Below are 16,082 nucleotides of genomic sequence, written 5' to 3' on the forward strand. Positions count from 1 at the left end.
CCAGAAGTCATTCAGAAGCTTACCTGTACGGTGAAACAGAAGGTCGAGCACAGACTCCTTATTAATAAGAAATCTGATTTAAGCATAGATGTGCTTCCAAAAAGATATTCCACTAGAGGGCAGGCTAATCCAGCCAACAAATTCATCAGCATCCTCAAATTATAATTGTTGTTATATCTTTATGAAGCACATCTTGATGCAATAGATTAGAAAAAACTTTTGTTTCAATTACAAAATGAACAATGAAAGAGGACAGATAAGAAACAAAACAGTAATAACACCATGCCAGTAATTACTGTGAGTTTCTTTGGCTATTACAGAGTGGCATAGTGATAATATTCTAAAGTAAATAAATAAAAACAATGAATGTAGCTTAACCTTCTGAAAAGCTCTAATAGCCACTACTGATTTTTCATTGGGTCTCTTATCTTAATAGACAATTAATAGACAATTAATAAGACAAGATCTTATCTTAATAGAACCATCACACAAAAGGCAGTCTATTATTTTAAAAACTATTGAAGTCATGCATGATTTCCTCACCTGTGCACAACAGATAAATACAACTGAGATAGTCAGGAGGAAGGCAGATGAAACTATTACATCAACTGAGCGCTGAGGACCTCGACGCTGAAAATAACAGAGATGCATACGTGAGTGAAAATCCACTTAACCAGCACTGACGTTCAGTGCATCCAGTTATATTTACTCTTTGAACATAGTTTTCTCATAGCTTGCAATTTGGTAATCTGAGTTTCACACAACATAAAGGAATTAAAAGTACAGCTCCTACCGAATACCAAAGGCATTTGAGATAATTCAGATGCAGACAATTAAGGACAGCTATGATAAAAGAATATATACACCACTTGTTTAGTCAGCTCATTCATGATGAGAAGCAGTGAATTCAATACAGCACTGGGCTTTCATTCCCAGTATCAAACCAGTGCTAACAACATTTTGGACATCAGATTGCAAGGGAATATCAAGATATAATTTCACATAGCAATTTGTTTTCATTACTTGCATCTTTCTAACATATAAAAATCATAGTTGCACATCACTCTCCCATCGAGGTACAATTCTCTCATGTGACAATTCCAAGAGAACAAGAAGGAAAACTTGGGAAACAAATACACTGTGATGAAAGATTCAATGTCACCGTATCCAGTATTTTTTTATTCTTAATTGCTTACTGGTATAACAAAATGTTTCCATCCACTGAACATTTTCCACGTTCTTTCTAATTGAAGAATTAAGTACCCTCTGCTGCAATGAAACACATCCAAGTCACAATACGCATCTATTTCACAACTCTGTTCTCATATTTATGTAATTAGCAGTGTGTTTGGAGAAAAGTGGGAGGTGCATATATGCAAGGTATAATCTTGGAACTTGGAGAAAGAGATAGAAGGTTAATTACTGGGAAAAAAAATCAAATACAAGTTGGTATGCAGGAGTACATGCTCTTATACACACTGTATTTTGCCTGCGTGAAACTCAAGATGTGCACAAACTTCAATTCATTTACTTACAAATGGACACACAACCAGGTAACATGCAAGTGTAATTCGGACAAATGCTATGCCAGTATCTGCCAGTAGCACCACTGTGAGAAGGTTAAGTTCCTTAGTTGCTTGTCTCCACTCCTTTACTTATGCATGTACAGACCTTATGGAGCTGCCCAGTGAAGCACATATATCAGCAGACAGAGGTGAAAATGACTGTCCTTCACTGGTTATTTTTCAGTTTCTTCTGCACCTACTTCTGACCACTGTGTGACTGGGCTTCTGTTTGCAACAACAGAATTATAGAGAAGTTTCTTGCAGCATATGAAGAGGTGGAATACATAGGTGACAGTTGTGAGGAAAGAAGGCAAGACAGTCTCCACATCAATGTCAACATATATAGCTTTTAAAGCATGAGAGCTACATTCTACTGCACAAATGCTGTTATCCTTCTTTCCTCCCACACAGCAACACATTACAGACTAGACAGAAAAAAGCCTGCCATGCTGTAGGCTCCAAAGTTTCATTACCTAATGCAGAGAGAAAAATGGAAAAAAAAACTTGCAAACTCAAAAAATGAGCTAGGATCATCAAAATGCTCTGGGATGAAAAGAGCATTAGAGGGCTATCACTTGAGACATCTCATTATTTCAGTTGAACAAACAGCAAAGAGATCAGAATGTCTTACAAGTCGTGGGCACAATTTCTAGCTTCGTGTGGTATGTATGCACTCACAGCATAAATATGCACACAAGCTGCCTTGCTTCATAAATTCTTGTATGTTAATGACACTAACTGGTGGAGTGATTTATTGTCTGTTTTACCACAAGTGATGATTTACCCACTATACTCACCTGAGACACATCTTTGCTCTAATCACTTAACAGAAGACTCCTACTCTGAACACATATCTCTTACCAAGGTGAAAAACACTCTCACCATCTGGCTGCCTGCTGATGCTGCTGGCCGGGAGTTGGCAAAATAAAGTGGATTGGGCACACATGCACCAGTAAGTGCACACAGAGGACAACTCAGACTCAAATACCTACTTTTCACCAACAGCACATGGGACTGTTTCTACTTAAGTGGTAGCAAAAATTTTCGTTACTTTACCTTTAGATAGGACCTGAGAGAAAGCCACATTTTTATATTCTGTACTTTCTTCAAACGGAAGTGAGGAACCTCTGATTTTCTTGCCCTTCTGGCAGATGTTAGATGACCAAAAAGTTTAGCAAAAAGTAGCCTCTGCAGGGAACAAAAAAATGAAGCTGTTAAGTCATTTTTGAGGGCGCTAAAAAGAAAATGGAGAAAAAGCCTTAATATATCAACGTACAATGTATCGAGGTGAAGTAAAACATTTATTACAACACAGAAATAAGAGTCCTAAAAAGAAGAGATACACTGAACAGTTTTAAAAGTCACATTAATTTAATGAAAAACAAAATAGAAGTACAATTCCTCTTTTCAAATTTCAAACAGATCTACTAAACAGATCTATTAAAATTTGGAAGATATTCAAACAAGTCCATCACTTGCATTAAAGAGTGCTTAACCCAGAACTTTTTTCCAACAGAAATGGCAACTAAAACAGTTCAAAGCTACTCTACTGTACTGAATCCCTTCTTTTGGCTACAATGCAAGAAAACTATTCATCTTTTTTCTTTTCCAGGCTAGAAAGTAACTATACTAGGGAGCTAGTAAGAGAATATCAGACAGTAACATTGCAAGTCTCTGGGACAGAAGTGTCAGAAAAGCAGACAGGGCTGGGGTCTGGACCAGAGTGTTTCCAATTATTCTCAAGAATGTTTTGAATGAAACACACAGGTGGAACAATCTAGAAATTCAGAGAGCTCTTTTACCAAATTTCTTTCTCCTTGAGGAAAACTGAAGACAAACGGGTCATAACTAAGAAGTGGCCAATGAGTTGAGTCAGAACTATGAAATAAGAGGTTTTACCTCCAAAATGCTCTTATGCAAGAAAAATGCTTAGCTACAGAGCTTGAAGGACACTTAAGTCCTTTGTATCTGGTTCATTGCCTAATCTGTAATCCCACTGAAGTATCTGTAACTGCTGATTTACAAAATCTTGGGGCAACTATGAACACAAGATGAAAATATCCACAAAACCAAATAAAATATAAAATTAAAAAAAAAAATGAAACCCCAAAACAAATGATTTGTTTTGTTTTGGATTAAACCTCTTAGTTTATTTTATGTACCTGTTTGTAAGTTCTCTCCGCTACACACAGCAGGAAAAAGAAAATCCACACTAGAGACACACGGACCACAAAACTTATAACAACCATTGAGAGAACCAGTATGTCTCCATTTGATCCAAATGCTGTAATGCAAAGTTCAGTGGCAGAATGTGCAGCTAGCTGTTCCAAATCTTTAGCTTGGGAAAGTCGAAATACAAATGGCATTAAGCCCAAGATTAAAGATATGATGTTTCCAAAAATCTGATAACCGATTCCTGGTATATAGCTGTTCACCTAAAAGCAAAAGAAAACAAAGCACTTTGTAAAGGTTGGAACTTATCTTGTCCTTGTTAATGTCACTGTTTTACTACTGCAACAAAAACTTTAAAATGTGTTACATGATATGAAACCTACAACCAAGCATCTCTGCAGTTTACTATAATAAAATGAAAATGCTCCACAAGCATTTAATACACAGCAACAATCACAAATAAACACCAGCAACAAAACACTGAAACACTTCAGTGTATATTCTTGCTGTTAAATTAATTTAACACTGAATTAGCAAAATTCAACCAATCAGACTTTGTTGTTTACATGCTCCATCTTAATTTAATAGTCTAATTGCATTCTACTTCTAGGTTATATGATTTTTAAAAGAATCAAAGCATTCACAGTGCAGTAGGATTGGAATTCTGTTGTGTTGCTATGGCTTTATCAAGGTTCACTTCTACTGTGACTACACCCAAAACTACATTGTTTCTGAGGCAGATACAGAGATCTGAACTAAGTTTGTGAATGCAGTGCTTTCCGACAAGTTGGAAACATCATATCAACTTGTCAGAATTACTGACAATTGTCATAAACTATGCTAAGATTTTACGTTTAACCCTACTAAATATATGAAAAACAGTAGGATATCAATCGTAAGGAATGCCAGGAATCAGAAGACATTCCATTCATCCTCTTTAAACTTTTGTTTCCTAAAACAGAAAAGCTTTCTTTTCTAATCTGAACTTCAGCATCCAAATACTCAGATATATGTACTTCTAACCCCACATATTAGTTGTCCACAAGAATCAAGGAGATAAATATTCACAGCATATGCCACTGGAACAATAAAACAGAGGCTGGCTATGTATTTTATTATCACACCACTACTATTACTAATAGCTACAAGAGCTATAAGTACGAGGACCACTCCAAAAATAACGTCTCCTATTTTATTCTGTTGGCCCATGATATCAGAGGCAGATGTTGGTCATGTAACAGTAGAGGCGGTACTTATTTTTGAACCTAGATACAATACCTGTAAAAAGAATACTCACTCTGTTCATTATCATACCACTGATTTCAAGCACAGACATATCTGCTTTCTTGCAGTCATTCCCCTCCCATACAATTGCACTTATTTTTTCTAGTCCTGGATTCAAACTATGGATCCAAGGCAAGTGACTCTGAGGAAGACAATCAATACATTCCATCAGTAATATCAACCTATTGTTGTGTCAGTGTTTCTTTGTCAGGAATACACTGACAAAAAAAAAAGTGCTTAGACTGACACAAATGTTGTTACATAGCATTTACTTCTCCTGCATTACTGTATGTTAAATACTCAGTCATTCACTTCTTTCCCAATAAACAGCTGTGTGGCTCTAGGACTCTAATCAATGTATGTTGCCCCAGCAGCCAAGTAATTTCAGCCAAAAGTAATGAAAGCACATATTTATTTACTCTAATCAGAGAACAACTAAGTGAGAACTGAAAGACACAGAAAATGCTGAGGTAACAAGTGCTGCTGCAGCCACTTCTTGATTTCCCTCAGTCCTGTCTCACTCCTCTTAGTTATAGGGGATCAAAATTGATCTCAGCCTTGCCAGGTTAACCAGCACTGTCTGAATCAAATAAAAAGGCTGAGATGGGGGCATATTATCAAATATTTATCGTATCATTTAATAAAGTGGTGAGGGGGTTAGAGCTTGATTTATCAGTATTTACCCCAAATCTTTCTATACTGCTAAGTAGACAACTGCTTCCTTTCTTTTCCATTAGAGGGGAAAAAAAACAACACCTATATTGTTAACATAAATTATAGCTGCAGAAAGACCTTCTGAAACATAGATTTCCACTATTTTCCTCTAGAGGGAGTATCTACACCAGGAGCTGAAATTCAAAAAATTTCACCATCTACAATGAAACAAACCAACAAAAATATTAAACTTCAAAAAAACATGGAATACAAGCAAGAACTAAAATAAATTTTAAAAACAAAGAGTGCAGAAATTCAAACTGCTGTCTCTGTTGCTTTGGGGGTGGATTTTGTTGGTTGATTTGTTGTTTTTTTTTTTGAAGGGGGGGGGGGGGGGGGGATACCAACAAATCCACCATTTTCAGTTCCAGTTACGAGTGAACAAGCCTATCTTTTGAGACTCTTTTTCTCAGCTATCAGTAACATCATCTCTTATTAAATTCCTTAGCACTGATGTAAGCAGTGCCAACATACACTGCATATTTAACAAGAAAAATATTTCACAGCAGGCAGCATGCAATTTAGTGAAAAATCTTGTAATACAAACATAATTGGCACTGACATCTGAATGTTTTTTTTTTAATCAAAGGAAGACTAACACATCATCATTAGTTACTAAATACAGACAACAAATTCCATCCAATTAACCCAAGGCAGGCTGCAACTGAAGCGTTGCCCAACAAACACTAACATTTTCAGAAATTACTGCCCAGATCTTTCTATAGAATAGTATTAAGAAAAATAAATGATTAGCTTTAAGGTAAAACTAAAACAAAAAAAATATTTTCTCGAAAAAGAATACAGATATTATAAACGTATACAGAAAATAAAGAATACACACATAACATCAGGTATTATGTATGTTATCTTGCTGTGTAATTTCATATATATACACATATACAAACAAAAATATTCCCTGAGACATATATATATGATTCTACCACAGGAAACTTCAATCAGTACTTGTCCTGAACTAGAATCCTAACACAAAAATATTCTGCAGGCTATTACAGTACACAGGCATATCCTCTTCATCTGACAAATTAATTACCAAGTAGCAGAAATTCAATTTTCCTTGTTTTAATTCTACCAAATCACTTTGGCTCTGTTACTTCCATTTAATAGAGAGTTCTTTCTCCCAGGCCTCCTGAGCACATGACAAAGCTGATAAGACTGAAGATGTACATGCTGTAGAAGTCAAACTCAGCAGAAACGACCAACCTGATGAAATGGGTCATCTCTATATTCTTTCTTCACACATGGATTCATTTGAGGACTTTCTACATCCGTCTCACTAGTACAGGAAGAGTGGCACTCTGCACAGTGTAGGAGGTCCTCCCACACATCTTCCGTTTCTGATTCTGGCCTTGCACTCTCAGAATCCTGCCTGGAGCTTGAACACCGAGAACTGCAGCTAGTACCTGATTTAGGTGTATCCTGAAATTAAAATATTCATTGGAATTAATGCTGTTTTTGTACTCTATTTCCTTAACAGAAGAGTTAAGTTCAAATGTAGCAAGTCCATGTACATCAGTTTTTTATGTTTCACTCATTACATTTCAAATCAGAAAGTATTATGTGTTTACTGCACAGTTAGACATCACACACACACATAATAGTTTGTGGTCCTCCATTTATGGGGGATGGGTCACACAATGAAGACTCAATTCATACACATTGGAAAGAAGTAACTGTTTTACAGATTTTAAAAATTCATTAATTTAGAGCAATTATCAGGCCTGTCTCCAACTTCTGATTTAATTAGTGATAAATTAAGTCCCCTCAAATACATTACAGCTTCATTATTTTAGTGAAAATATTGAAGAAACAAAAAAGGCTTAAAGGCATATACACTGATCTGCCAATTAGTATAGAAAAGTAGAGTGAGAAAAGCCTAATTCATTAAGTATTTTAAACTGATCTGCCACTTTGTCTTTCTATCCTATGTTGTTTGATTTGATCTACTTTACCTAGTTATTAACATATCTGTGTCCCCCCAACCTGTTAGTATAGCTTTTAAATAAATTCACAAAAGGATAAATCGGAGTAAAGCAAGACTAAGGGATTTAGAAGACAAAGACTTCCTCTTTAGCTTCATCCACAGAAACTGAGAACATGTGGAATAAAAAAAATAAGCCTGAAGTACAGAGACACCACAGACAGGCATTTGCAGATTGTGTCTACTTCAGGTGCAGATTCAGACCTGCACTGCCAGACTCACTTCCCACCATACAGTGAGGGATTCTTTCAAAAAATGGGCAAGAAAAAAGAAGGTCCTAGAGGAAGAAGAGACGGATAATTCTAGCTAGCCAAGGTCCAAGACAGCCAATAGCAACCCAGTGGATGTCATTTTACTAGTTCTAAAAGAAATGTTGGTATGTCCCAGAAGTACATTTCTAAAATTAATTGCCTATAATAATCTCTAAAAACACCAATTTGATTCTCAGTGTCCACTGTTCCGCTTCACGTTCCTTTCCAAAGACAGTGTGTGAGCTTCTTTGAAGACAGGCATGGAACAGGTGTAGAGAGAAAGAATAACTGAGAGTATCCATACCCAGTACTAGGTAGATGTGTGATCTACACAGTCATGCATAAACAACTAATTATTTTAAAGAAAGTGTAGTTGAGAAGCAAGCATGCCTCATTATTTTTAAATTTTGTGCACTACTTAAATAATAACATAGAAAACCATTACACTTGGGAGATTTAACTACCCCGGTGCATACACATAATGCAATCTAATGTTTTCTTCAGAATGAAAATGCAGACCCCTAAGCTCCTTTCAATGGTTAGATGAACCAATTTCCTGCAAGACAGGCCTTAAAATGCAGTACCATCCTACTCATACTATCATCTGCCAATTTCCATTCCTTCTTAGAGCAAATTTCATTTCTTTCTGCTACAGTTTATCTCAAGATTATGCCCAATTTTCTTCACTGAAAAACAGAATCAAGAAATACTGCAGCAGACCTATTAATTTAACATGACTTGTAATGCATTACCAGCTGAAGGAGAGTTACTTGTTCTTCCTGGAAACCTCGCTTTGTACACCTTATGCAAGCAATTTTGTAAAGAAATAAATAGCAAAAATTTGCTCCAAGCTCTTTTTAGTGAGATGATAGAATACCAATAACAAAGATATTATCTGAAATATTTATTCTTCATAGAACGTGGTCAGTACAGGGTGCTGAGTCTTGAACTGAATGAAGCAAGCAGATTAAAAAGCTATACCTCAAACAATGACTGACAAGTAAACAACAAGATAAGGGAAAACAGGACAGAAGCTGAAAGCACATCCACTGTCTCACTTATATATATATATATTATATTTTATATATATATATATACTTATTTTTTTTAAATACAAAGAAAGCTTTCAGTTTTCAAAATTACTGTTTCATTTCCTTTGTAATCACGTTGAGGGAAAAGAGCTGCTAACAACACAGAAAAGCTTCCTCTTTCACAGCATCAATCACAGAGATAAGGGGAAAAGTGTGAGTTATTACTATACACAGAGTAAATTCATGTTTTTTCAGTTTCTGAAGGTATCTACACACAGTCCTCCCTAGACAACAATTTAGGATTTTACAGCTCTGAGACACCTTTTGGAAAAGAAAATACATTTAAGATGGGAAAAAAAAAATCATCTGCAATCACATCTGCCCAGCTGCACTAACATGCAGTCAGGAGACATTTTCTGCAATACGAAACATTTCCAAGTATCACCCTGTTCAGAAAGCCTAAACTAAACATACGCAGGACATCAAACAGTTAAAAATGAATTAGCCTCCTAGATCTTTCAATCCAAAGTTTGTGAGAAACAAATTATAGAAAATTAATGTTTTTATGCAAAGCATAAACCTCAAGACTTCGTAATTATTATCAGAGGAAGCAGCATTATATGAACCCTTCTAAGAAGGCATTATTTCTATCAAGTGGAAGGCTTGCTTATGATGCTTTGCCTGTTAGAGCCACCCACAAGCACACTCCTGTCAGAACCAAAATTACTCTGCACATTCTTTTCTCATAGTCCTAGTTGGGGGGAAAAAAAAAGGGGGGGGGGGGGGGCGGAGAGAGCAAGTACAGTTGTTAAAAAGAAAACACACTACAAAAACCTCAAAGTTTTGTTTATCTGCTCAGTTGCATACCATCAGCAAAAAGAGCGGAAATCCTTTAGAATTAAAAGAAAAAAAAAAGCCCTCCCCCACTTCTGTCTTTCAGTGTCTGAACCCTTACAACTAAAGACTCTACTAATATGGAATTGCTGCCTTCCTCCTCTTAGCTCTGATGTTAATAAATCTCTTAAAATTTCAGGGTTTTGTGTGTTTTTGTTGCAGTATAACACAATTTTGTTGAGATTTCATGGCAATATTTTAATGGCTTTCAACAAACATGAAGGAATGAAAAACCAGGCAAACTAGCAGATGACTTCACAAGAAGGTTGGTGAGTCGAAAATACAATATAAATGGAGACAAGCAGCAGCACTAAGTACAATGAAAATGTTACTATTGCAAACTACTGTGTTTCTGTAACAAATCAAGTTTTCAAAAGAGATACCTGCCATCAAAAGATAGCAATAGAGTTAACTGAAATCTGATGCAAGATCTATCAAAGGATCTTAACAAATTGAAAAATTTGACAAAGCTCAAATCAGCTGAATAAAAACCTCAAAGTTAAAACTCTGTCATACAAAAAGGAATCCCTCTCCCTCACTAGCATGGCTTCAAATTAACATAATCCTAAAACATAGTATAGGAGAAAAAAATAAATACTCAACGAGAAGCCTAGAGCTTCAATCAATTTACATAAAAGAGACAAGAGAAGAATAGATACCTCCAAAGGATAGTGTTTCTTATAATGGTGAGATTTCCTGTTTCGAAGCGTGCCATCACTAGAAGTGCGTTCTACATTGCGGCGTAAAGAGTATCCAGTTTCAGGTCCCTCCTCACTAGAAACTTCATCTGATAAATTTGTCACAGTCCTGTGAGTCTCCTGGTGCAAGAAGTAGAGTATTAGTAAGACTTACACTTATACTTACCAATTCTGAACCATTACAATCAAATTTCTTTCTGCAATATTACGTATGCCCTGTTAAAGTAGATATTGCATTTTCAATTGTAAGAAATGATACAGCAGATATTACGAAATAAAACTGTAGTATCAAAATAAACATTTCTCAGACAATGAAAAACCAGATCATATTTAGCTCATGAACGCTGGCATTCACATTTTGAAGGCCTAAATGCAAGATATCCAAAAGGTCTGAGAAAATAAATTTGTGATAGCAGAGTCACGCTTAATCATCAACACATATGGTACAAATCCAGCATTTACCTCTTTCAACTATAAAACACTACAAGGTTTGTTTGTGAAAGGAAGACCCAGATAATAAATTTATCACACTATTTCCCTGATTTAAGCTGAAGTGAAACCAGACCTGACAGCAACAGGAAGAAGAGATTGCAGTAGAAGATTGGTCAGCTGTCAAAACCTTTCTGTATACTCCCATTTATTATGACACCACTGCATAGAACCCCGTAAAATTTCCTTCAGGAGTTGCACTGTCATCAGTGAAATGACAGAAGATCCCTTTACCCCTGCGATTCAGGCATCTATTTCTCTTCCATAATGAGCTCTGGCTTCTGAGATGCTTCAGTGTCAACTCATCTCACTTTCTTAACAGATGAGCTGCATAGAGAATGAGGGACATGCAGAATACAGTCTGTGGTGGCTTTTCTACTATTTTTCAAGAATGCAAAATGCTTGGAATGAATGGAGACAACTGAATCACAGTAACTAAATTACAGTTTCTGCTGTTGCTGCTGAGCAGACCAAAATACTGAGGTTACTGCCCTGAGATGAACTTCATCACACCCACTCTGACTTAATCATATGGATATTCATGGGGATTGTTAAATAAGTTGGCTATGAAACCCCCCACAGAATGCCTTTCCTTTATAAAGATGTATATGCGTATACTTCCAGCAGAATAACCTTTCCCTTTGATATTATCATGAAACAACCTTGCAATGATTGATCAATGATTATACATTGAGCCAAAGTCAAGTAAGTGAGCAGTAATGGCAGTCATTAGAAGGCAAATGATAATGGAGCCAGGAAAAAATACTTTGGAAAATCTATTCTGTAGAACTGCAAGATGAAAATAGTACATCTAGGAGATAAACAAATCCAGAATGAAAAGTTCTCCTTTCTTTCACAACCATTTATTCTGCTTCCATCTCATCCTTATTTCTCACCTCAGGAGGCTATGTCTATTTTACTGAGAGGAAAATTGTTCTTTCCTCCTCTTCTACGAGGACAAACCAAAAGAAAAGAAAGATGATTCCTGATTCATAGGTAAATGCTCAGAATAAACTCAAAATTACAAATTGCTGGTTCCATTTGTTCCATTTTGGCACAAAGATGGGACCACATACACCAAGAGCATCAAAGAGGCAATAAAGAGTAAAGCGTGTTGTTCAGCTGGACTGAAAAAAAGATACAAGTGACAGCATATGAAATTGTGCACTGAATTAATGAAGAGCAAAGAACGTTTAGATGTCAGCCAGGGGCCTCTGACAAGAAAAAGGAAAGGCTACATATAAAAGGAATGACATTGGAAGACTGAACAGGATTTTGAACACAGCACTCTAAGCTTAATTTCATTTAAAACACTTTTAAGGATAACGTAAATGAGAATACATCAACAGCATCACACAAATACAGCCTACATATCACCAGACAAACAAACTATCCTGCTTTGAAAGCAACACGGCACACTTACCTTGTGATGGCTGGGGGTGCTGAAGGTCTCTCTCATGGTTGTGGTGCTCCAGCCCGACTCTTCTGGCTTTATCACCTCACAGAGACGCTCCTGGGCCTGTGCACATTCCTCACTGCTTTTACCTGTCTTTTTCCCATCAAGGGACACGTAGCCATTATCAGTCTCAGTGGATTTATCTATTGAGTTTTTTGCTTTCTTAGATCTATATTTGAAACAAATGTAAGCATTAATTTAATGATTCCTTTTTTTTTTTTCCAGACTAAATCCTGTTCACCCTTTTCAACCCATGTTTTAGTTTTATTAAGATGAACACAAACAAATAAAAAGATATTAACATCTGATGAAATGTTTGTAAGCTTATTTTTAATCTTCTAATTAATACTCACTATTCTTTCCTATAAACATCATAAGAGAAACAGTGTCCAAAAGAAAATTATTTTATTAGGTACAGAGAGAAAAGGAAACCGATGTTTTGCAACTAAAACATCAAGTATCTTTGGCAACAGAAGAAACAGAAGCCCCAAATGTAAATGAGGATTGTTTGTTTTATTCTTACAAAAAAAAAAAGTTAAAATGTTATTAACTCAAAGCAAATGTGCCATTCATTTCTTACAGCTGTGAGCGTGCTCTGTTAGTACTTCCTGAACGCGCTTGTTTAAATTCACTCTGTGTATTGACAAGTCTGCTAACCAGAATGTGATTTACCCTTTCCCATATATGCAGTAACACCCCAGTGACATAATTCAATAGTATCTAACAAACACAGTAATTAGGCTTGTTTTTAAATAACAAACCTATCAATTATGCTTAAGTATTATTATTCCTATGAGAAGTCTAATACCAATCTATCATCTTCCTTAACACTGTCTAAAAGTCAAGGCCACTATCTAATCAGTAGATGTAGTAGCAAGAAAACTTAATGCCACAAAAAAACAAAAGCCTTTCAAAAGCAGAAGTTTGGATGATTGCATCTCTAAATTAGAAAGTATTGTTGATGAAGGAATGAAAATGGAATAGCAGCTTTCTACCTTACTGACAGAGATCACTTTAATGCAGTTTCACTTTGGCTTCTATATCTCAAAATATTTAATAAGGAAAATCTTTACCCAGAAAGCAATAAAATCTTGTGTGGTTAGTAATTCCCAGAACACTTCTAGGGGAAAAAAAATAAATAAAATAGTAGTAGAATTAGAAATGAAGTTTCCAGATTTTATTCTTTATGTTTATAAAACAAAAGAACCACAGAACCACTAAACACAGACTTGATAAAACTATCAAGAACCTGGTCTACTCTTTTGCTCTTGTAGGGGAACATGCATTGCCCTTCTCTTTCAGGAAGCTCTGTGAGAACTTGGATTACACAGCAAATTAAATTTCTCTCTAATATGTACATCGTATGAATTGGGACAGTTGATTTACATCGTACCTAAGATAAGGTACTCCATATACACAGTGGAGACTCACCAGCTAGGGAAGAAAATCCAAAAAGGAGCAATTAATCTGCAAGACTATGGACAAAGTAACAAGCAGAAAAGGCAGTTACTGAGACTTTTCATCCTTCTCTATCTTCTTTAGTCTCATTCCACCCTCCCTCAAACATTCCAGAAAAAACACTAAATGGCATTTTTTAATTATTCTTTTTTTTAAAAAGCAGCAACTGCTACTCCACTTCCTTTGTAGAAAGCTATAAAATTTTCCCTTATCTAGTTCCAAAATTATTGATTTTATTTCTAAATAAATGAGTAGTACTTTTTTTTTTTTTTTTTTTTTTTTTTTTTTTAAGGAGGAAGCTTTTCCACACATTGGGCGGAGACACACTGGAACAGGTTGCCAAGGGAGGCTGTGGATGCCCCATCCCTGGAGGCATTCAAGGCCAGGCTGGATGTGGCTCTGGGCAGCCTGGTCTGGTGGTTGGCAACCCTGCACATAGCAGGGGGGTTGAAACTAGATGATTGTAGTGGTCCTTTTCAACCTGGACCATTCTATGGTTCTATGATTTCATTCTATGATTCTAAAATCAGTTGAAATACTTTTGGCAGCTTTTATATATTTGCATGGATCAGATTTTTTTATAAGCTTATAAAAGAAGCGACAGCAAGATACTTTATCATGGACTCTGTGGTGCAGATTGCAAGCCTCTTCCTGTCTGCAGATCAGCAATGTGCCAGCTTGAGTACAAACACAGTTTTTATTTTCAAAATCTATAAAGACGACCATTTAGGACAGTACTGAGGCTTTGGGCAATCAGATCAAACTACTATCAAAAAACTTTCCTAACTCATCTGGGCTGCAAAACTTTTTAGAAGTTAAAGATTTCCACAGCTGGAGTACGGACAAATTCCTGGCACTGGAGTTTCACAAGAACATCTTCAGTAACATCGCAATCTCAAGCCAGTTAGCCCACACTTTCCACGTTGCATTCCTGCTTCCTCATTCCCAGTCCCACTTTGCAAACAAAAATATCTGCATGACTTCGGAAAAGAAAAATTATATGACAAAACTGATGTGAGAAAAAAAAAAAAAGGTTATTTTTCATCTGGATATGCTGCCATGGTTCATTCTCAGACATACAAACCTCTGCAGCTGAAGAGTGACTAAAGGCTGCTTATAGCATTCTCAGTCACCCCAAGGAAGTGAAGAAGGTAAGGAAGAAAGTGAGTCTTCCAACAATCCTCAGCAGTCCAACAATACTGATTGAAAATCAGTATCTTCACTGAGCAGATAATGCTCAAAAGTTTACAAGATCACACTCCAAATGTACCAGAAAGAAATACTGATTTAGATGTGGAGTTACACAAAAGAACAGCTGTGGTGTCTATTGCTATTGCTCACAGTCTGCTAAACCAGCTTAAACTACACACAGGAAGACCAAATTAACTTCTGCAGCATTCTTAGATATTTTAAAAACTTTTCCAGATTTTTATTTCCAGAATGTAACGTAACACGAGGTAAAGCTTTACCAGAGGTTAAGAGCACAAATCACAAATACAACAGACACATTAGTGTTGCAATATTTAAGATGCAGCATGCAGAACAAAACAATGTAGTAACTTGCAGTATCCCTTTTCTTTATTTTGTACCAGCTCATGAGCATGTATTCAACTTTACTAATAAATGCTGATGTATAGCACTCTGAAATATAACAAGCTTAAATGCTTTGTCCAGTCATTAGAAAATGCATCTTCATAGCTCACTGACAGATTAACTGCCATGCTTGAGTCCTGAAGGTTTCTCTTTCAGAAAAATGTGTGATTTGATGACAGTGATGGAGATCTATGTGCATTCTCTCTATGTAATTATCAGGTAATACAATCGACTAAAATGTAAGAGTAACATTTTCCTGTTGGGTTAAAATTGAGAAACCAAGCTAGTTCATTCCCGATAACTCACAAAGTACAGTCCTACAATTATCATAAAATCAGCCAAAGTTACTTTGCATTTCTACAGTTATTTCATCAGCAATTTCAGAAGTCAAAACAGAAGAGGTTAATGCACGTTCAAACACTGAGCTGAGTTTACTATAAAGTTTTTTGTCAATTTATTTTTTGTTCTTATCTAATCA

The 16,082-nt window shown here is 36.0% G+C and overlaps 1 protein-coding gene across 3 annotated transcripts in view; it reads right to left on the reverse strand.

Moving 5' to 3' along the window:
* PHTF2 (putative homeodomain transcription factor 2) overlaps nt 1–16,082 on the reverse strand; it is a 65,584-nt gene that overhangs the window by 10,212 nt on the left and 39,290 nt on the right. For all 3 annotated transcript variants that reach the window (XM_090135457.1, XM_031592759.2, XM_090135454.1), the window contains 7 exons: nt 12,521–12,722; nt 10,570–10,728; nt 6,957–7,172; nt 5,035–5,163; nt 3,728–4,000; nt 2,622–2,753; nt 544–630 (listed from right to left, as the gene is read on the reverse strand). In XM_090135457.1, coding sequence (XP_089991583.1) covers nt 544–630; nt 2,622–2,753; nt 3,728–4,000; nt 5,035–5,163; nt 6,957–7,172; nt 10,570–10,728; nt 12,521–12,722 — 1,198 coding nt within the window. The remainder of the gene's footprint in view (nt 1–543; nt 631–2,621; nt 2,754–3,727; nt 4,001–5,034; nt 5,164–6,956; nt 7,173–10,569; nt 10,729–12,520; nt 12,723–16,082) is intronic.

This window comes from Phasianus colchicus, chromosome 1, assembly GCF_987193195.1.
Source record: "Phasianus colchicus chromosome 1, bPhaCol1.hap1.1, whole genome shotgun sequence".
NCBI lineage: Eukaryota > Metazoa > Chordata > Aves > Galliformes > Phasianidae > Phasianus > Phasianus colchicus.